The sequence below is a fragment of the Marmota monax genome, unplaced genomic scaffold (genome assembly GCF_021218885.2).
Source record: "Marmota monax isolate L192 unplaced genomic scaffold, Marmota_monax_Labrador192_F-V1.1 WCK01_AAM20220418_F8-fsc00015, whole genome shotgun sequence".
NCBI lineage: Eukaryota > Metazoa > Chordata > Mammalia > Rodentia > Sciuridae > Marmota > Marmota monax.
The window spans coordinates 18463039-18485276 of record NW_026692194.1 but is presented as its reverse complement, the minus strand read 5'-3'; the positions used below and the strand labels follow the sequence as shown (position 1 = coordinate 18485276).

Below are 22238 nucleotides of genomic sequence, written 5' to 3'. Positions count from 1 at the left end.
ATATTAGATAAAAAGCAGAATAGTTAAAAGTAATTGAAATATATAAATAAGAGAGACCAGTAGAGTAGAGGAAGGGGGTTGGGGGGAGGGAAGGAGAGGAAGAGGAATGAAATTGACTGAACTACCCTTTGTTTATATATATGGATATACCACAGCAAATTTCACCTTTATATATATCTATAAAGCACTAATTTTAAGAATGTAAATAAATAGAAAGAAGACCAATGAGTAAAGAAAAGGGAATACAGGTTGGAATGGGAGAATGGGGGGAAAGGGGAAGTACTAGAGACTGAATTGGAACAAGTTATTTTACATGCTTGTATAATTAGGTCAAAATGAGCTTCACTATTATGTATAACTATAATGCACTAATACAAAAATTATCACACATAAAATCTCAGAATCAAAATGAATATACATATTTCAGAAAGGGTTTAGTTAAACCCAAAGAATACTTTATGCACAATACTCTGCTGGTTTTAATTTTTATTGTCTTAAATAACATCTTTTTTTAATGCTTGAGAGTGTGTATTGGATGATTTTTGGGGGGATATATTTTTAAGGTTAGAATCACTGGGTTATAAAGCCTAAATGTTTTAATTCATTGATCTTTGTTGCCAAGCTATATTCTAAAAGAGCTGTATCAGTTTAGCTCTTGTTTGTAGCATTTGAGAAATGTTGAAAATATATTTTAAAACTTTCCTTCTATTTATGTAATATCATTCCTTTGAAGAACTTTGTGCTATATGGTATTTTCAAACCATAACTTGGGAGTAAAGTGTGAGGGTGGGGAAGTGGAATAGATACACTTTTGAAGTTTATTTCATCAAATGTAGTCATATTTGAATATATAAAATTAAATGATTAGCATGTAATTATAAGAAGTTTTAACTAAAAGACAGAGTAATTGCTACTCCTGCTTCATTGAGTACAAAATTATGACTCTTATATAAAAAAGTCTTATAAAAGATTCTTTTATAGCTAGGTGGGCATAACATTCATTAGTACACACAGCTCTCTCTTCAAAATAGTATTCTTTTTAAAAAAAAATGTTCTAATTAGTTATACATGACAGCAGAATGGATTTCATTTCATTGTACACAAGTGGAGCACAACTTTTATTTTCTCCTGTTGTACACTATGTAGAATTGCACCATTTGTGCAGTCATACACGTACGTAGGGTAATTATGTCCTTCTCATTCCACCATCTTTCCTACCCTCATGCCTGCTTCCCACCCCACCCTCACCTTTGCCCAATCCAAAGTTCCTCCATTCTTCCCATGTCCCCTCCCCTCCTACTGGTATTATTTAGAATATGTGAAAACTGTCTACTTGGTATCATTGTTGATTAGCAGAATCCATTGAAACTGAGTTTCTAGTAGTTTTCTTAAGTCATTGTGCCCAAGCATAGGCCCTTCCACCTTGAACAATAGCCTGAATTCAGTAAACATGACTGTTTTTGAAATCTTAATCCATAAAAGCAAACTTTTAAAAATCTAGCTGTACTCTAATGTGTTTTATTTTTTTTTTATTTTTTTTTTTTTAGAGAGAGAGAGAGAGAGAAAGAGAGAGCGAGAGATTTATTTAGATAATATTTATTTTTCAGTTCTCGGCAGACACAACATCTTTGTTTGTATGTGGTGCTGAGGATCGAACCCGGGCCGCACGCATGCTAGGCGAGCGCGCTACCGCTTGAGCCACATCCCCAGCCCTCTAATGTGTTTTAAATTACATATTTTTCATTAATTTAAATCTCAAAGTTTATTAATTAATGTCTTAATACTAAACCAAAAATACTTATTTTTCCTTTTTTTAAATTATTATTATTGTTATTATTTGGTACCATGAATTAAACCCAGGGGTGCTTAAAAACTGAGCCATGTCCCTAGTGCTTTTTATTTTTTATTTTGAGACAGGATCTTGCTAAGTCTTTAGGGCCTCACAAATTGCTGAGATTGGTCTTACGCTTGTGATCCTCTTGCCTCAGCTGCCCAAGTGGCTGGGATTATAGGAGTGTGCCACTGTGCCCGGCTCTTCTTTCTGCTTTGGAGCTTTCAGCCAGAATATCTATTATTTGTGTTTTCTGTTCAGAATGTTTAATTATGGTCACCAAAAAACTGTCTTTACCCTGCCTTGGCTACTGCTTTGGAAATAGGCATGGAAATGATGAGATGGGGTCCAAAGCTGATCTTCCTCTTGTACTTCCTAGATAGTTTGTTGGGTTTTAGTGAAAATGGCTATTCAGCATTTTGAGGGATGATTTAATAATGGTCATTATTGGTTTCTGCCTCATGGCAGAAATAGTGAATGCAGCGACAACATCATATAGTAAAAGATAATCCAAGGATGATCTTCCAGAACTGTATTCCCAATGCTCTGTAAACCAGTGTGGACTGAGAAAAGATTATATATGTTAAACATTTTGTGGTTGAAATATAAACATTCTATGCTAAAGATTTTTTTCCCCTTATGTTCTAGATTGGGACTTTAACCAGGACATCTGACAGCGAGGTAATGTGCACTTGGCATTGTGTTGTCTGTTTGTAAATATCTGACACCATGTTTGTGACAAAATCCTACAGAAGCTTTCTTGGTCCAGTTGTGGTTCTTTCCTAGCAATTCCAGCAAATGTAGGGCCAGTACTTCCCCCTCCATCAATGGATCCATGTTGCTTTTCTCTCTGGTTCTGTTTTGACTGTCACCAACAAATTATAGTCTGCTTTTGTAATTGTTTTGTTGAGTGACTTGTCTTGGCAGTTTGACAAGGTGTGGTCCTGCTTGGCCATCTATTCACTGGTATACTGCATGAAGCCGGGAGCCATATTGTTCCTTGCAGTGGGCAGCCAGGAAAGCAGTACTGTTTAGGGCCTTGATAAACAGTTTGTTTGAAGTAAGTGAACGCAGTTCAGATTTGGCTTGCCGGATAGGTTTGTACATTTCAATGTTGAAATAGTTTTACATACAAATTTGTAAATAACCATTAAGTGAACCCTGAAATCATTCATCTTAACACTTAGTATGGCAAACCAATAAATATAATTCAAGTAGGTTGGTAAATTCTTTGGCTTCCTTATTTATCTTATAATATAGATAATCTTGAGCTTCTGCTTGTATTTTTAAACTCAATCGTGTGTCATTGTTAGAGTAACTAGGAGAAATATCAATTTGGAACAAAGGTCAAAAGCTGTTCAGTATAGAAATAGTTTAATTTTTTAGTTTGTCTAAGAGCATTAGAATTGTCTTAAGATAATTTAGGAGAAAAGAGAATGTTCAGAATGTAAGAGTTCCGGTAAATCCCTCCTTTTCCCCTGCCCTCTTCCAATTAGAGCACATAGGAGTCTCACAGAAGGAAATTTTGAAAGTCCAATTTGAGGTTAATAAAAACCAAGTGGAAGGATATGGCCCCAGTGAGCTTCCCAGTACTTTACCTCAGCCTTGTTTTCTTCTGAACACAGCTTCTTTCTGAGATAGGCAGAATGCTGAATAAAAGAAACTTGCGTCCATTTACCTGCTATGCCTGATGTTCCTTTGAGGGGTAGGCAAACTGTAATTCCCCATCAGATTTCAAGTGAAAATGTGTAAAATGTTGTCTCCCCCCCCCCCCCCCCAGAATTGCTTCATCTTACTGGTATGTGTTTATTTATGTGTGCTTTATTTAGGTTCCAGATGTGGAATCTCGAGAAGACTTGATTAAAAATCACTACATGGCAAGGATAGTGGAGCTTACGTCCCAGCTGCAGCTGGCTGACAGTAAGTCAGTGCATTTTTATGCTGAGGTGAGTCGGGGAGAGTTAATTGGGCTGGTGGTTTTCCTCACCCCTCAGGAATCAGGCCACCTATTCTGCCATTTGCTAGAAGAGAGAAGTCAATATGCATTTTCTGTGTACCTGTGTTCGTGCTTTTGGTTGCAGTTCATATTGATTAGTCTATTAACCACCCCCCAAATCTTAATTTCAATAAGACTGATTTGTCATTTCCAAGCTACTGAAAGATAGCCGGGGGACTTAGAAGTAGCCTTTCCTATAGTCATATAATATACATTTTGGAGCATTATTATTAGAGATTTCAAATGTTTTACAGTTAAGGACAGGTAGATGATCACAGATGAAGGAATTCTCATGTAGGCAAGGTAAAAAACAAATACACCGTTTTTAAAAAAAACACATTCCAATTTCTAAATAACAAGTTAAATGAATTACTATAAATGAAAAAAAAGTAACCTTAAAGTTGTTAAAGATATTGAAAAACACAACACCCTTTATTGAGACCTGACTTTATCTGTGATTTTCTCTTATACTGTAGAGATGGAGAGGTTGATAGGAGGCCAGTTGCTAGAAGTGGAGAGGAGCTTTGCGTATTTTTTCTGCTAAAATAAATGATGTGTGCCTAGCTCAGTGTAGTGTGCAAGCAGCTATTGCATACATGTTTGATAAGTTGATCAGTAGCGATCATTTGTTGGAATGCAAACAGCAGGGAGGACAGCAAATGAGAAAACTTGCAGAGGAATTGCTGTAATACCTAAGCCATGCGGTACAGCAGTGTATCCTCATTATTTGGTTCTCTAACTGCTGAGTTAATGTCTCAGATTTGACTGTCACCTTCATGAGCACCTGTGCCTTACACGTCTCTCCATTTTGTGTCACATCTAGTGCTGAGCAGGGTTGATGTTTGATTAATAAGATGTAGTTTATTTGGTTGGCTGAAATGTCCTGAAATTTTCTTGAGAAATAAAAAGAGTAAATGGGAAATTTTTTTTAGGCTATCTTATTTTCAAGAGATTTGCCTGCTTTCATAAATGTCTTCAGCATAATTGTGATACAAAAATTTGTAGATTGTCCCAGTTCTTCCTCATCAGTAAACAGGAAGTGGTGACCTCCTGAATGACCTTACTGGAATGGTTAGTCCAAGCGCCTGATGTGGACACAGCATTCAAATGTGTCTCATCAGCTTCTCTTTGTCATTCTCAATGGTCTTATCCGAAAGTCTAGCGATCCTTTTAATTACTCACTTTCTTTGAACAATAGTGCAAAATAGAATTTTTCCTTTTTCATCTGCTCTGTATCTGGATGATCTAGGTTTGGTAGAACTCCCAGAGAAAACAGCTGTGATCATAACAATCCTGTGCTCATTTTTTCCCCATACAGATAAAGAATAACTTATCAGGTGTGACTGTGAAGCTTTTATTGCGCTTGTAATGCGCTCTCTATTGAAGGACTTAAAAGTATCTTAGAATCCATGGCCAGAATGCATTGATCACTTTTGAAATAATCACTTCCCTTTTCATCTATCATATGGGTAAATGTAGAAAGTTCTTACTTTTTTTTTTTTTTTTTTTGGACCAGTGGTCATTAGATCAGAGCTAGGGAAAAAAACACCAATGGGCTTGGGTTATTAGACAAAATTTTTATTCCCTTACTAAAATGATGCAAGTGGGGCCTCATCTGTTGTACTCAGGTGTGGTACAGTGCCTGTAGGTGTTCAGCAGGTGCTGTGAAATGAATGAAAAATGAATGGCTTTTGCCTTTGGGGATTATTTTCTAATAACCTTCTCTGAAGTAAATTTGTTTTTGGAAAACACTGTTTCTAGAAATGGAATGTTTTCTGATTTTACAGTGCCGAGCACTCACTAAAAGACTAGCCTTGGCTGAGAAGTCTAAGGAGGCATTGACAGAGGAGATGAAACTTGCCAGTCAGAACATCAGCAGACTTCAGGTGAGTTTGTAAGTGTTATCTAAGCAGGCTTAATGTTTTTTCACTGAAAGCCCTTGGGCAGACAAGTCAGCCTTTCCTTTCAGAAGTTGTGGCATTTGACCTCTGCATATGCTTTTTCTAACCACTTTGTTCCTAGCTTATTTTAAACAAACATCTTATGTCAGACAAAAAGTGCTTGACTTGTTTATTTCTCTGACTTGACCTTTATTTTAAATTCTTCTACAGTCAGCATGTGCTTGAATTATATTTACTGATAATCCTCCCACCCCCTTCCTTGTAAATACTCCTCATAGTAGACTGGAGGCTTGTTCTACACACATTATTCTGTTCTTTGTCTTTTCTTTTTCATAAAACTGACCTACATTGAAAGGTGGGGCTGCAAAACATTCTTCCTTCTTCACCACCTTGTTTTGTAACATGGTACCCTTGTTACGTAAACATGGTACCAGACCAAGGAGAATACATCATCACAGTGCCCAGCTCCTCTTTGTTGATCAGCTTCTCAGATTAGTTAGGAGCCCGTGTAGGATCAGATCTGAGGGGCCTGAAGAGAGCATGAGAAGCGGGAGGAGAAAGGAAGGGCACTTCGTCCCTTGAGGGCTGTGGGCCACTGAGGAGTGGGATGGTGTGAAAGTGTCTGCGGCCCTGTGTGAGGCTTGAGAAAACCTGAGGGGATCTGGAAAGATCATTTAGTCCTCTGGCCTTTCTGATGATTTTACACCTGGTACAGAAGGAAACCCTTAAACATTTTTGCAAAGAAATTAAGGACATATTTTGAAGGCTGAGAGAAACTTCTCCATTTCTTTTTAAGTTTTTTTTTTTTTTTTTAATTAGACCTGTGCCTTCACCTTTGTGTTAATTGATCAGCTGGGCCATCTTCATAGGTTGCTTTTCCAAATTTTAAAAACTAATTTTAAAAGCTTCAGACTAGAGTGACTAGTGAGGCTTTAAATTTCCTTTTTTCTCTCTTTTCCTTTGCTCTTCAGGATGAGCTGACAACCACCAAAAGGAGTTATGAGGATCAGTTAAGCATGATGAGTGACCATCTGTGCAGCATGAATGAGACATTGTCTAAACAGAGAGAAGAGATTGACACCCTGAAGATGTCCAGTAAGGTATGTGGGGTGAGGTGAAGAGGTAGTCCCTCTGCAATGTATTTAATATAGGTAATAGAAGGTATTTCACTGTTATGCATTTCAGGAGTGAAAGATTATGAGATTTATAATGCTTATAGATTATTTTCCTTAATCTCATTTGTCCTATCAAAAAGTAAAATTGAGTTTCCTTGACTGAGTTATAAACTTAGAATTTCTGACTTTTGAGGCATTAATATTGTGTCTGCTTCTTTGGGGGCACTTTTGGCATTTCTGCTATTCTTGTGGAAGAGTGGCGGTGGCACAGAGGTTTTTAGGAAGGGGATTGTGCTTTGTTTACAAAAGTATCTAAATGGTACTGTTGAGTAACCTTTAACAAAATTTATTCTCATAGGTATCCATATAACTAAGGAATGTCTGACTCTTTTTAACTCTGGAGATTACCTTTTTCATAAAGCCTCTGTTGTCTAAGCCAGGGTCAATAGATAACCGGTAATCTATTTAGGCTGGAATGTATATATCCACCTGCCATATCTTTATTTTTGTGTCATAACGTATGTATTTTTTTGCTGAGATGGTAAGCTTTAAGGGACCAGGTGCTCAGTTCTATGTGTCATCTCAGATGCTTAGCACATTTCAGTAACTACAAGAGGCTATTTTACCACCATCAGCTGGAATTCGCTGTCTATAGCTTGTACTCTTTGAGATCTGCTGCTGCTACTTAGTAATTCAGCAGGCATTTATTGAATCCTGCTCTGTGCACTGGAGAAGAAGTAGAGATGAATAAACCACAGCTTTATTTTAGTTTCTGCTTGTGGTGGTGTAGGGCAACATTGAGGTCAGTTGGGGTCTTCTTGGAAAATACATCATGTTAATGCATTTGTGTTTGCATTACATAATTTTTATTTTTCAGTGTAGTGTCATGGTATTTGTTGACCTCTCCCTACTTTAGAGGGTGTCTCTGATGCTTCTCTGGGCCTCACTGTGATGATTTTAACCAGCCAATATGGTTCTGATTATGGTTCTTCAGTTACTCGTGCTTCAGGAAACTTGAGCTTGGAGGCAGAGGGTGGGGGTTGGGCTTCTTAAATAATGCCTCTTTTTACCTTTTTGGCCTCTTGATATTCCAGCAGGGAAATGTCTAACTTGAGGTTATATTCCTAGTCATGGAGGAAAGCACACACATTGAAGAGATTACGTTTTGTCTTTTCTCATTTTAGTATAGAATGAGAAAGCCAGTTTTAGCATCTATCATTTGAAAAGAAGTAAAGTGAGTCTAGGGAAAGCCTTGAATCTGCAAAGCATTTGGTTCTGAATTGAAGAGGGTAAATGTTGAGTGCAGCAAAGCTCATTATCCCAGAGGTAATTAGATTATAGCTACTTCAGAAGGTAGGGAATTTTCAAGTTTTCTCAGAGCTTTTTAATCTGTTCCTCAAAATACATGTCATTAAGAAATCTCTAAGAGACTTGTCTTCAATTAGGAGTTTATATTGTTAGCCTTTCTTTGATCATGCTGTAATCCCTGTATTTTGCTTCCCCTCAAGTTTATTAATAATTTATAGTGCTATAGCATCATCTTATGGCTGAGTTGACATTGTCTCCATTGGATACCAAGTAAATATCCTCAACCATTTGTTTGCTATTATCTTTTTCTTAGTATTTGTGTTCTGCAGGCATTCCCCACTTACAAGAAAAAAAAAATGTATCTATACCTCATAGTTTAGCAATTTAATTAAAATGTATTCCTAAGAAATGAATTGCTCCAAAAAAGAAAACATTATACAAAACCAGAAAGTCCAAGTTTCCTTATTTGATGGAATTGGAAATAAGTGAAGATATTTTCCCTCTAACTTATTATCAGCTTACTTTTGACAGATAATCAGTATCATTTGGCATTCAGTTGGCACATATTCAAAATTATTAGCTATTAAGGCCTTTATACAGGGTTTGTTTAAACAATCCAAAAGCATGTTTAGGCTAAAATTTTTTATTCAGTTTCATGAAATCTTATTCTCTGTTGACTTTAGAACAAAATGAATGTTTTGAGGTTTTGGTAAATCCCAGATAGTAGCCTGCTTTTCTTCCTTTATTGCCTACCCCAGCCCCCACGGGGATAAGGCCCACTGAAGTAGAAAGCAGGGAGAGTTAAAATTAAACTGTTGTGCGATTATTGAATAAAAGTTACAATGAGAGGTTATCGGCTATTCTCCCTCCAGGAAGCAAAAATGTTCCAAAGTGAAATATGGCCTTCTGACAACTTGGTTTATAAACTATGTGAACTATTTTTTTTGGAAATTTGTGTTCTTATTGTTTATATTTTTCTTTGCCTAGGGAAATTCAAAAAAGAACAAGAGTCGATAGCTCATAAATAGCTGGTTGGCGACTGTTCTTTCCAGAGCTGCTGCTACTGCTGCTGCACAGAGCTGCAGGCCGAGACTCCTCGTCCAGTGCTGGCGGTTTCGGGAAGCTGAAGTGTTGTTGGACCTAGTAAACTAGTCAGTGTTGTAAATGGCCTTGAAACATTTAAAATATATTTGTAACCAGTAAGGCAAACACAGAATTTGATGTTGACAGTAAAATGGAAAACAGTACACATACCATGGATATTATAGGTTTCCTTATGCTGTTTTTACTGTGCACTTTTTAAAATTAGGTTTTAATTTCAGTATGTGAGAACAACAAATATTTTGTATATTTTCAAACTCAATTATATGGTAATCGATTTGGTATCTATGGAATAGATATATGTTTCTGGATAAAATGCTTAAATTGTCAAACTGTCATTACTTCCTACTATAATTGAAAGCAGTCTCCAGATTCTTTTTTAAAGATTTATTCATATTCTCTATCTCTCCCTCCCTCTCAGAGGGAATGAGTCTTGCAAACTTCAGATCCTGTGGGTTTATTATCATTGTCTTCAGCTCTTCAGTACCCTCTCTGTGTTAGGATAATAGCTCAAGAAAATTCATGTCAATAAATTCATACTTATGTCAAACTTTCAGTCTCTATGAAAATTTGGTAAAAAAAACCAAAACCTGTTAAAGTCGACTTTACAAAACTTATAAAAACTCAGTTGACTTAGATGTAATCTTTCTAGTTCCCCAAATTGGAATAATTGTAGTTAATCCTTTATAATGCTTTTGAGTTTTGCCTTGAGAGCTGCTTGTACACTCAAGGGTCAAACAAGAACCCTAAGACCTTTAGGCTCCCGTGGTTTATCCCATAAATATTTTTTGTGTCATTTTAGTGTAAACTTCAGGAGTGTCTCTCCATGCACCCCCACTCCCACAGCCCAAAATACATTGTTCCTTTTTCATTTGCTTGCACAGGCCTATTTAATTCCCCAGATTAGCTGAGGGGTTCCTGAAATTCCTTCCTTCCTAACTCCCTCCCTGTGGCTGCATCTTCCTTGAGGCTCTTCCTAGGCAGTTGCTGGTCACCCTCCCACCTGCTTTATTCTGGTTAAGCTGAGAGCCCATCATTGGCTTCCCTCTGTGCTCAGTGTCAAGGCTGCTTCTGAGTCCTCAGCTGCCTGCCATGAAGAGAGACTCTGGTTATGCTCAGTCCTCATGGCAGTGAAAGTGTTTGGATCCTGGGTTGGGGGACCTTGGGGTTAGTTCAGTCCCTTGCCCCCTCACCTTATCTCTTGTGTGCCCTGTCCATTTCCAATTCTCTATCAATTAAACCAGCACCCACACCCAGGTCCCCAAACACTGAGGGAAACATCAAAGAACCATGCTGACTAGCTCATCCCATTATGAGCTTGGGAACTTCACCTTCCAAGCTTACATTGTTCCATGATAGTCCTTTGGCATTTCTATTCCAAGTTTCAGTAATGACTATACCACTTCTCAAGCCTTGTCCCCTCATAATCAGACTGTATACCATCAAACTCACAGCCCCTCAGCAGGAGTGCCTCTTCACTGCCACACTTGTTTATATATAAACCCATCCTGTGAGGCAATGGGGGCTCCTGCTCCCCATAAAGCTAACATGTTTTCAATGCTTTGGTGCCACTCCCTTTCCAGGACTTTGCCTTTCACATTTACATCTTCAATTTCTCATTCTGCTTGACTCCTCTCCCCCAACTTCCAAACAAATTGAATTTACCCCATCCTTTAAAAAGTTGAGTTTATTAGAAACCAAATTTCCTGGGTTCAAATCCTTTTACTTACAGATTAGTTACTTAGCATTTCTGTGTCTCAGTTTTTTTTTTTTAATCTATTAATAGGAGATAAAATAATACCTACCTCCTAGGATTTTTATGAAGATTAAATGAATTAATATTGTAAATTGCCTCCAGTACCTGGTATAAAGATTATTTATTAGTAATAAATGTTACTGGTAATATTATTGTCATTGCTACTTAAGTTATTTATTTTTCTCCTCCCTTTGTCCATATTCTTTCCCATTTTTCTTCCAGATTTTATGGAAATGGTTATTGTTGGTTGTCTTCCCATTTTTCCCAAGACCCATTTGCTCCTTTAATTTGAGGTAGTCAGGTTTCATTGCCCACATTATAATGAAGCCACTATAATGAGCCTTGCCAGTGTCCACCTGATTGCCAAGTCCAGTGGCTTCTCTTCATCTCTGCTCTTGCCTGAGTTTTCTATAATGTGAAAGATTATAACCCAGTTTGTCTTTGAAGATCTTTCTTCTTCTGGATTTTCCAGTGCTTCTTTCTCTTACATTCTTGTTCTCTTTTCCTATGCAAATTCCTTCTCAGTTTCTTCTGTGGTTCTCCTTTAAGTGTTCTTCAAGGTCCTGTTTCAGCTTCTCAGTCATTGAGTCCACTGAGAGATGTCAGACCTCATCTTTCCAGCTTTGACCTTTTCTGAGCTATTCCCCAAGTTCACGCTGTCATATGAATTTTCTCTACCAGGTATCCCATGGGAAACTCATAATTCCAGGGCTCAGTCAGTGGTAAATTCACTCACCCAATTCCCCTCCCATTTTTTTCTAGTTTTCTTGCATCTCACCAGATGTGTTTCTTACCTAATACTCATTTAGTCAACAGACATTTATTGAGTGCCTTTTATACACTAAAAACTATCCCAAGTGCTGGAACTCAAATAATAGACAAAAATACCTTTCATCATTGAGCTTAGTTTGGGGGAGAAAACAAAAGTAAATAAAATATACAGTGTGTTAAAAGCTTCTAAGTACTGAAGAGGAAAACATAAAGCCAGGGAAGGGGATAAGGACTTGATGGGATATTGGCTTTTAAGATAGAGAGACCAAGAAAGGTGTGACAAATGAGTAAAGATCTGAAGAAAATGAATCATGAGTCATGTAGACCTCGGGGAAAGAGTGTATCACACAGGAAGACTAGCACGTGCTAAGGTCCTGTGTGGAGAAAATCCGGAATCCAAGAAAGCAAGGGGCCCACTGCAGCTGGAGCAGAGGGAGCAAGGATGAGAATACTAGAAGATGAGACAGCAGACAAGGTAACTGACCTGTGGGTTGTAGATGTTGGTCTTAAAAATTTGTAAGTACTAATAGGAAGCCCTTGGAAAGTTAGGGACAAAGCAAAGACATTACTTGAATTTAAGTTTTAATAGGATTCTAGTAACAATTCTTTGTTGCTCAGTTGAGAATAGATTAGGGGGGAACAGGGTGGAAACACAGACCTGTTAGATGGCTACTGCAGTAACAGGAGGCCATCTAGAGATGATGGTGGCTTGGACCATGGTGCTGATGGGGGAAGTCATGTGAAATCTGTGTTTGGATTTATTGTGAAGATAGAATTGATAGGATTTACCTAACAAATTTATCCAGAATTGCAACTCCTTATACTTTTATTACTTGTCTCTGCTTTGTTTTCCTTAATACTTATCACAATCTGGCATATGATCTATTTGCTTTGTGTGTTGCCTGTTTCTGCCTCTAGAAGACACAGCTCTGTGAAGGCAGGTGTTTTTGTTTGGTTTGTTCATTGCTGTACTCTGTTCTTAGAACACTACCTGGCAATTAGTGAATGTTTATTGAATGAATTTTGATTGGTTGGAGGGTGGGGTGTGCGAGAAAGAGAGGAGTCAAAGATGAATCCAAGAGTTTGGGCCTAAACAAGTGTCACTGAGGAGGACTGAGGGAGAAGCAGCTAGCTTCTCCAAGTTGAAATTTAATCTGGAGACCTGGGAATCACCCTTGATTCCTCCTCATCTTGCACATCTCATTGGTTATCTTGTTTTACTGAATACTTCTGTCTTTGCAGTGTTTCTGACTTCTAACCTCTCTTTACTCAATACCTGAATACCAGACAGGTAGCCCTGGCTACCTGTCTGGACTGCTCATCTTCCTGTATTCCAGTCCTGCCACCTCTTCTACCATATAATTTTTCTAAAACATGTCTCTGCAGAGCCCACTTTCCTGACAGACAGCCTTCAGAATGGCTCCTTATTGTCTCTGGGAAGTCTGTTAGCAGTGTATATATTGCCATTCTTAGCTCACTTTCTCTTCTCTTTCATGCATGAAGCACACTCTCCTCTTTGTGAAAACTCTCGGGCCTCTGAGTCAGGAGGAATTTTGGAACAATAGGCCTGCTTTTTTCTTAGAGATAATGTAAATCTTGGGATTATTTCCCTTGTTGCTTTGGAGTTGGATCTATGGCAAAATGGTGCCTTTTTTTTTTTTTTTTAATCTTTAATTTGTTTGTTTTTATGTGGTGCTGAGGATTGAACCCAGTGCCTCACACGTGGGAGGTAAGTACTCTGCCACTAAGCCACAACCCTGGCCTCCAAAATGGTGCCTTTTTGACTTATCTGCTAAGATCTTTGGTTTTTTGACAAAGTCGGTTCCCAAAGCATGGTGTAATTCTTGTGTACTAACTCTTATCCTAAGTCAGGCATAGGTAGGCCTTGACACTGTGGTTCCCTTTAAACTGCCCAACAACCATTATCTCATGCATATTCTCATTATTCCCATTTTATAGATAGAAGACTAAGGTTTAGAGGACCAACTTGTCTACAGTCACACAACTAGTACATATTGGAGCCAGGGTTCAACTCCAGCTTAGTTGGCTTCCTAAGCCTGGATTATTCACTACTGTAGTATGAACCTTTTAAATTGGGACTTTCAAGTTCTTCAGATACTACATATTTGGAGAATAAAATATCAAATTTCTCAGTAACTCATGTACTTCATTCAACTTTACCTTTCCACAGCTTTACTAAACAGCCCTTATACCTTTATCCAATTTGTTTTTAGTTAGCTTCTTAGGCAAATTTAAAGGTGTTGGTACAATGTTTGTGTTTGATATGATTTTTCTTTCCTGACACTGCATTTTTATTTACACAAAACCCTGCCAACCATTTATTCCTGTACCAAATTTGTTGTCACAATTTTATTATAGGAATTTTCTAACATACAAATTTGGAGACACTAATACAAGCCTTATGTCCCTATTACTCATTATGAACACTGTCAATCTTGTTTTACTTTTTTTTTTTTTTTTTTGATGCTTTTTTCCCCTATGGAGTATTTTAAAGCAAACTCCAAACATTGGGTCATTTGATCTGTAAATGCTTTTGTTCTGCATGCCTTTGAAAGAGTGATAGGCACTGATTTCTAAACCTTACACAGGTAATTAGTTCATTCAACAAGTGTGTGTAGAGTGCCTGCAGCCTGCTCAGTGCTGAGCAGACTGTGAGGAACAAAACAGACATGACGGCTGCCTTTGAGAACTGACAGCCCAGTAGTGAGGCCAAGAAGTGATCACATAAGTACACAATGACAAATGTCATCAGTTGTCCATCCTGTGCTGGGATTGTCTCAGGTCAGTCAGCAAGAGATAATACATAGAGGCTTTTCCCCTCCAAATGTCTGTACTATTTGAGTCAGACTGTTATAAAATATTTATTATTAAGAAACAAGGCAAAACAGAATGACAACAACAACAAAAAAGTCCCTTTTTTATCTTCCCCCCATTTTATGCATTCCAGATATGCACTCAGCTTTTCATGACTCTGACAAAATACCTGAGAAAAACAAAGGAGGAAAGACTTTTCAAAGCTCATGGTTTCAGAAATTTCAGTTCATGGTCAACTAGCTCCATTTCTTTTAGGCATGTGGTAGGGCAGATGAATCATGGCAGAAGGGCATGGGGGAGAAAAGCTCCTTAGAGAACAAGGAAAGTGCTGGGGACAACATATATCCTTCCAAGCCATGCCCCCAGTTACCTGCTTCTTCCAGCTAGGCCCCACCTTCTAAAAGTTTCCACCACCTCCCCTAATGCCATCAAATTATGAATCTTTTATTGGATCCATCCACCGATGAGGTTGGAGTCCTCAAGATCCAATCACTTTCCAAAAGCCCCACTTGTGAACTTTGCTGTTCCCAGGACCAAACCATCAATGCAGAGCCTTTGGGGGACATTCCACATCCAAACCATAACATCTGAGAAAACCACTGCCGCTCACTGTCTTGGTATCTCTATTTCCAAAAAGCATGTTACTTTTGCTTTCCTCTTAGGCATCATTAATTGCCTCTGCAGGTGGAAGATGAAGGAAGATTTGTCTGCTTTATCCACTTTCCTGTCCCCAGCCTTCACATTCAAATAAATACTTTCTCTCTAAATTAGTATATCAACATTTGTCTAGGTTGATATTCAGTATATGCTTCATTGTGACTACTCAAATGCTAGTGGTAGCTGAGTAATATAACATCCTATGATACTTTTCCTTTCCTGTACAACTCTATTTTCTGTGGAGTTAATCATTGTATATTTTTTAAAATTATTAACTATGTTTTCTATGATCCTCATCACTAATTTATTCCTAAGTTTTCTCCCAGTTATAACTGCTCTCAGTGTGTTCAAATCAATTGAGTGTTCAGCCAACTTCATCTTCAAGAACTGTCAAGCCTGTTGCCATGGTGTGTGCCTGTAGTCTAGCTACTCAGGAGGTGGAGGCAGGAGATTAGTTTAAAATGAGCCCAGGAGTTCAACACCAGCCTGGGTAACATAGTGACACCCCAACTCAAAAAAATAAAAACTCTCTCCCAGCACCCGCAACCTGCTCCAGGCTGTATTAGTTGATCTCTGGTAGCAGCACTGCTGTTGTCCCAGGACCTCCCTTCTTCAACATCCTGGGTATCAAGTGTCTTTTTCACCTTTAAAACAACCCTCACTCAGCTCCAGGAGCCCTTCTAGTGACTGCCCTCCCCCCTACTTACCTTTGCAGCCCACCTATCAAACTTACCTTTGCAGCTTACCTGTCCTGTCCAGGCCTTATGTGGCATGGAAGGTGAAAAAATGAGAGGAAATTCTCAGTCTAGGCACAGAGTAGGGACTTGAAGTCCATGAAAGCCAAGACCAAAAAAAGGACTAATTAATCATGCCTTGCTTACTGGAGAAGATGGGATTTTTAGAACGTATTAAAATGACATTTCCTACTTTTTCTTGATTATATATTACCTACTTATTGTTGGAAATTTGGAAAATGAGAAGTATCAAGCACACAACTCTCATTTTTTATTCCTGTTAGTTCATGGCTGTATAAAATATGTATTTAGTCAAATTAGGATTATGTGAGAAGAAATACCAAATGAGAAGGGGGAAAAGTATTTTACCTGTCTGCACAACTCCAGGGGGCATTGGTCCACATGGTGATCTACACTGTTCCTGAAAGCATGGAAAAGAGCCTTCAAGCACAGCTTTAAGAAACCAATAAATAGCACTGTATGGTATTTTTCAAACTCCCTCTCCATTAACTTGTTACATGCAGTACTACTCAGTTTTCAAAGTTGATAAAATTGGATTCTTCATTGCTTTTGGTAAGAAACTATCAGTTAAGCTAACAGATACTTTTTAACAACATGACCACTTTCAAGTTCATTATCCATTAAACAAACAAACCCCAAACTCAGCCATTTGGTAAGAAACTATCAGTTAAGCTAACAGATACTTTTTAACAACATGACCACTTTCAAGTTCATTATCCATTAAACAAACAAACCCCAAACTCAGCCATTCCGCTTGCAAACAAAAGTGTGGGAAAAAAAGCAAAAACTTAAAATGATGAACCAATTAGCTAAGTCACCAAATGAGTTGGAACAAAATGAATGAATTAAAGCCTTCTTCATAGTAAAAATCCTCAGACAGAAAATATGTGCAATTTATAGTTTTGTTTTATGCAGCATTAACCCTGGAAATTACTCCCATGTCTTAAGACTTCAAACTGCTTAACTTTAACATGTGAAGATAGCAACATAGTTGGTTGATGATGGCTAAGAAAACATCTGTGGGAGCCACACTGACAAGGAATAGTTTGTTCTATGTTTGAAGAGGAAGTTTCTGTTCTCGGCCTAGAGCCATGTCCTCAGATACCATGGTGATAAATGGAAAGCTTGTCAGTAAGTGGTTGCCTCTTTGCCTTAAATTTTTAAGCAGTTTAGTAATTAGATCTAAATTAGGAAATTAACTGGCAATCAAAGTATTCAAGCAGGAAAACCCATTATAGCTCTTCCAAGTCTTTGAAAGAAAGGGTTAGAGAGAGTTAGAATAACTTTTCCTAAGGAGAGGATTAGAAAAATTCAGTCATAGAAACATGCTGGGGACTTTTGTTTGCAGGAATAGAGGCCTCAAAAAAGTACCTCTCCTGTTAAAACCTTGAGTCCCTCCCCCCTGGGGGGGGCTTTAATATCCCTGAACTCAACCCCACTGTTCTCTTAAACACAAAGGAGGAGTGGAATAGCCCCATGGTAACATCTTCTGGGCCCAAAAATAGAAACAGTAAAGTTCAGTTAACAAAGAACAAAATGTCATTCAATTACATCCTGCACAGATACTGAAGGATATTCTCTCAGCTTTCCTGTGTTTCTTTAGGATACTCCTCAGTTGTGTTAAACTGTCAACCAGTCTCATATAGTTACTTTATGTATGTCATCTCTCTAAAGATACCTGCTGTGAGGCAGGTATCTTTTACTTACTTCCCTTGGTGCCTAGCAGAATGTTATGTTTATAGGAAGTGTTCAGTAAATGCTAATTGGATACATTGTAAGGATTGGATCAACAACTGTAGCCAGGGTCAGTGTAGCTGAAGCCATACCTAAGGGTGTCCCATCTGCAGAATAAAGGACAGGCAATCTCAAGAAGTTCAGAGTGGTGACTACTGGCCTAAACAGCATTGATTTCAATCGACACTCTCATTGAAGACATGGGCATTTATCTCTGGAAATTTCCTCATAGAATTTCCTCATAGAAAAAGTCATTTAGCAGTAGCTAGTTCTTCAAACATCAGGTCTGAATGCATCATGCGTCTAAAATGGCAGGGTGTTTTGTTTTGTTTTGTTTTGTTTTCCTCCTGTTTCATTTGAACTGTTATTGAAGCTATCCACTAACAACTTTTTGAATGTGGTTTTCCAAAAACCCCTTACTTTATCTTGAATGAGTGTTATCATTTAAATAGAGGCTTACTGTTGAAAAGGTTTTATAGAGGAATGTTCTCATCAATCATTTGGGATTAAGCCAGTTTTTCCTCCTGAAGTTATATTAATTGATCCTGACAGCTCTGGCTGACTTGAGTTTTGAGGAATTCCAAGTTAATCTACTAGGCCCTATCTATAGACACATTAGAGACCTGTTGTTAAACTGTAGAAATCCTAAATGTTTCTATAAAAAGACTGTGGGGTAAGAGAAACCTGTTAGCAAAAAGGAAAATGACACAGTCTGAGAGTCTACTTATTATAAAGCAAGGAAAGAACTGGAGTAAAATGAGGTCACAGCTGGGGATGAATGACTGTGATGGCTTAGCTATTGAGGCCAGACTAAGCTGTTTACCACCAGATTTTGATTCAAAAGGACATTGCCAGAAAGAATCCTCTGGAAATATGTGTTGGAGTACAAGAAATAAATCTGCATTCATGAAAGTGGCAATCTTTGGGGGCAACGCTGAATCACAAAGAAGGGGAAGGCCTATCCTTTGCAAAAGATAAAATGGTTTTCAACCAACTGTACTTATGCTGTAGAAAACTATGGGCCTGTTTGCTTTGCAAAGGTGTCAGTGTTTCCAGAAGAGATTTCTTTCCCCAGGTGGGCTACGTACTAATCAAGACCATCCTGCTTATTTCAAAGATGACAATTCAAAAGGTGTGTTCAGAACTCTATTGAAGTACAGTGATAATTATATTTTTCCAGTGAGTTGTTTTCTGTATGAATCCTCTTTCCAGTTAGCTGCAGCATTTTCTGAGATGGGCTGGCCTCCCAGGGAGGTCCTAGGGTAAAGGGTGGGCTAGACACAGGATAATAAGAGGTCCAATTTTGGGGGGAGGTCAAGGCACACAAACAACAAAAAGTTGCCACCTCTCTTTTTCTTCTCTTCCTCCAACTCCCATGTCCCCAGCTCTTCTATCTCTCTCCGCTTCTCTCAGCTCCTTCCCAGGCATCTGACTGGGACTAGTGCTGTCTGGTTTCAGTGAAGATCTCTGAAAAGATCCCAGTCAGTTGACTTCCTATTCTACAGGCTCTCACTTGCCCTTCCTCAACTCTTGAGCATCACTGGGAAGGTAGCTGGAGGAAATGGGGAGGTGAGGAGGACATGAGGCCTTTTCCCTGTTTGCTTGAGTGTCTTAAGTATAAATAATTAGAAATCTTATCTGAGAATAAAGGTATCCTAAATAGGTCCCAGCAGTGTGACTTCAGGCTTCCTTGGCCTCTCTGAATGTCAGTTTCCTCCCTCATAGCCCTGAACAGGGGTTCTCAACACTGGTTGGTTTTTGAACAGGGTACTTAAATCTTTTCCATTTCATGGACATTCGAAGGTAAAAAAAAAAAAAAAAACAAGCCTAGACCTGCAAGATGAAGAATCACACTGCTATAGAAAGGCAGGGAAGTGTTCTGTGAGAATCTGCCAGAATCCCCCCACTTTCTTTCCACCATCCAAATAGCACTTGATTTGAGCTGTTCATCAGCTCCTCCTGACTCCTCTCCTGAGGTGCAATTCCCCTCTTCCCAGGCAGTTCATCTTGCAGACTGTTAAATTATTTCTCAATTGCCATTTTGAATCTATGAAGATTTTACTGGGTGCCTACTATATGCCAGGTTCTGGGAAATCAAAAGTGAATGGGATACTATATGGATCAAAATACTGCTTTGCTTAAACATTTTCATGGAGTTCCTGTTTTCTGCTTCAATGCCCAGCTCCACTTTCCCATCCGAACATTCCCCTCTTAAACCTTCCAGTCTTGCCAGCCCTCAAAGGACCAAGCCCTAGGCTCTGGAATTCCGTTTTCTGGCCCCTCGGAGCCTGTTTAACGCAGCTCAAGTCTCCCTTCCAGGAAAAGGGGCCGGGGGTGTTTGGAAGAGGGGCTCTTCCTTTCATTCTGACTCTCTTCCAGTGAGGCAGCCCACTTGAGGCTGAGACTAGTTCTGAGTCACCTGTAGGCGGGCAACGGAGCAAGGTCTAGAATCCACTTTAAAACCTCTCTTGGGAGGACGACTTCCTTTTCTCCTGGCTTCTGCACTCCAAAGGCGGCACACCAGGTATATGTAGTAGATACTTATCTCCGTCTGCAGCCACACAGCTTGGCCTGTCACTCGGCTGTCTCCGGCTATCCTGCCAAGGGTTGACAGCTCCAGGAAGGCGGGGTTCTAGCTTTACCTTTCATCTCACTCTGCTAACACGGTGGGTTCCACCTGAAGGGAAAAGAGGCCCTCAGCAGAGACTTTCAAAGTAATCCTTTACCCCTCTCCACCACCACCCCACTTTTTCAGGAGTGAGCGCTCTCTCCTCCTTTTGGGGGTCTAGAGATTCAGAGATTGAAGATACACGCAGGAAGGCAAATTGGGGAATCGGACACTAGAAAAACTTCAGGGGATCCAAGGCGGGAAAGAAGAGAAGAGAAAGGGGATCGAGCCGGGGCTGGAGGAGAGGGGCGGGGACGGGAGCCCCTCCCCTCCCCGCCACTCCGCGGGCTCCGGACCCGCCCCTCCCTTCCCCCACCCCTCCCAGTGTGGATGGCGGCGGCTAGAGTCGGAGCCCCAGCTACGCTGCGCGTGAGTGACCAGCCCCGGGGAACAGACAGGGAAGTTTTGGGAGCCCCCTCTCCAGGGTGGGGCCACTCTTAGTTCTCTAGGAAAGTTTGTGGGCGGGATCCCGGGACTCGGGCAACTCCTGGGCTCGCTCGGCGCCCCGACGTGCTGCGTCCCCGTCTTCCTTCAACCTGCACTCGCTGCCCCGTAGGCGCCCCGGGCGGGCAAGGGGGTGGGCCGCGACGGGGCTTCCCCTCCTCACCTCTGCTCTGGGTCCGACTCTAAAGAAAGCAAACTCCAACAGCACCCAAAAGCATCTAGATTCATTTCCCCGAGCGGGGCCGGGGGCTCTACACCCGTGCGCGCGTGGATCCCGGGTCTCCCAGACAGGGGACAGTGGCCCTGTCCTTCAGTCCTCCTTGGGGGCTGTGGATCTCGTCCATCCAGGACCCTTCACTTTCTTTCTGGCCCCTATTCTTTGCACTACTCTCCTACCCTTTTCCTGGGAGGCCCGTGGCACCCAGACTTAGACCCCTACTGAAATCTTCAGCCTATCCTGTCCCCCCAAAGCGAGGAGCCAGGCCAAGGGGACACAGCCGCAAGCACCGCCACACTTGTCCAAATATTTCCTGCAGGAATAACATTCTCTGAAATTTGGGATTTCAACTTTTGAGGGGTAAGGGTAGTTGAAATCTATTCCTTCTTAGGATTTTACTATTTCTGTTGGTTTGGCATCTTCTTTTTTAACCTCTCCACTGACTCTGCTTTCTTCCAATGATAATAACAAACACCTCATATAATTCGTCTTTCTAAGCCTGAAAGAAAAGAAACAGGAAGAATGATAAAAAGAAGAGAAGAAGAGATAGCCTGCTAAAAATATGGTGCAGAACCTTGTCTCTTGAAAGCAGACTTTGGTCCACTGTTTTGGTAGGAGAAAGAAGCAAGTGTAGCTTGTTTTTAGACTACTCCAAACAAGCTATTAAAGCTGCCTCTAGGCTACAAGTTTTAATTTGCTTGATGGGCAGGGCAGGGCAGGGCTGGGCTGAGCAGAGCAGCGTTTGTTAGCATTCCAGCTTGGCCTTGCCCATCTGCAGGTCTCTGCATTGCTAGCCAGCATCTTTCCACTCCCTTCTCTCTCTAAATAGAAGTTGTGCAAACAAGGCTATGGAAGAGGCTAAAATGAGCAGGACCACAAAGAAAAAAAAAAAAAACTCATTTATTAAATCCCCAGGCTGTGGCTTCAACTACAGTCCGATTGGCTGGAAGACATGTTTAGTTCATTGTGGTTTTTATGCTGGTTCTTATTATGGTTGAATCAGTGTTTCCATGACAAGCTAGGTTCTCTGGGTGCTTAGAGGAAGCTTGCTAATTCTCGAATGGGTCTGGGAAAATGGAGTCTAGAATCTGGGATATTCTTTTTAGGGATTGATTTGGATTATATTGCAAACCTCTGCTCACTCACCAG

At 39.8% G+C, this 22238-nt stretch overlaps 2 protein-coding genes across 4 annotated transcripts in view; both read left to right on the top strand.

Moving 5' to 3' along the window:
- Ppp1r21 (protein phosphatase 1 regulatory subunit 21) overlaps positions 1–9802 on the top strand; it is a 65900-nt gene extending 56098 nt beyond the window's left edge. The window contains exons 18-22 of the mRNA XM_046424539.1: positions 2480–2512; positions 3661–3777; positions 5615–5713; positions 6700–6828; positions 9139–9802. Coding sequence (XP_046280495.1) covers positions 2480–2512; positions 3661–3777; positions 5615–5713; positions 6700–6828; positions 9139–9168 — 408 coding nt within the window. The 3' untranslated portion in view covers positions 9169–9802. The remainder of the gene's footprint in view (positions 1–2479; positions 2513–3660; positions 3778–5614; positions 5714–6699; positions 6829–9138) is intronic.
- A 10921-nt stretch (positions 9803–20723) lies between these two features.
- The window catches only part of Ston1 (stonin 1), a 56284-nt gene continuing 54769 nt past the window's right edge, over positions 20724–22238 (top strand). For 2 of the 3 annotated variants that reach the window (XM_046424495.2, XM_046424486.2), the window contains exon 1: positions 20783–20797. The gene's annotated coding sequence lies outside the window, so the exon portion shown is untranslated. Of the gene's footprint in view, positions 20798–22238 lie in introns of all 3 variants that reach the window. The other variant, XM_046424467.2, reaches the window with a different exon arrangement.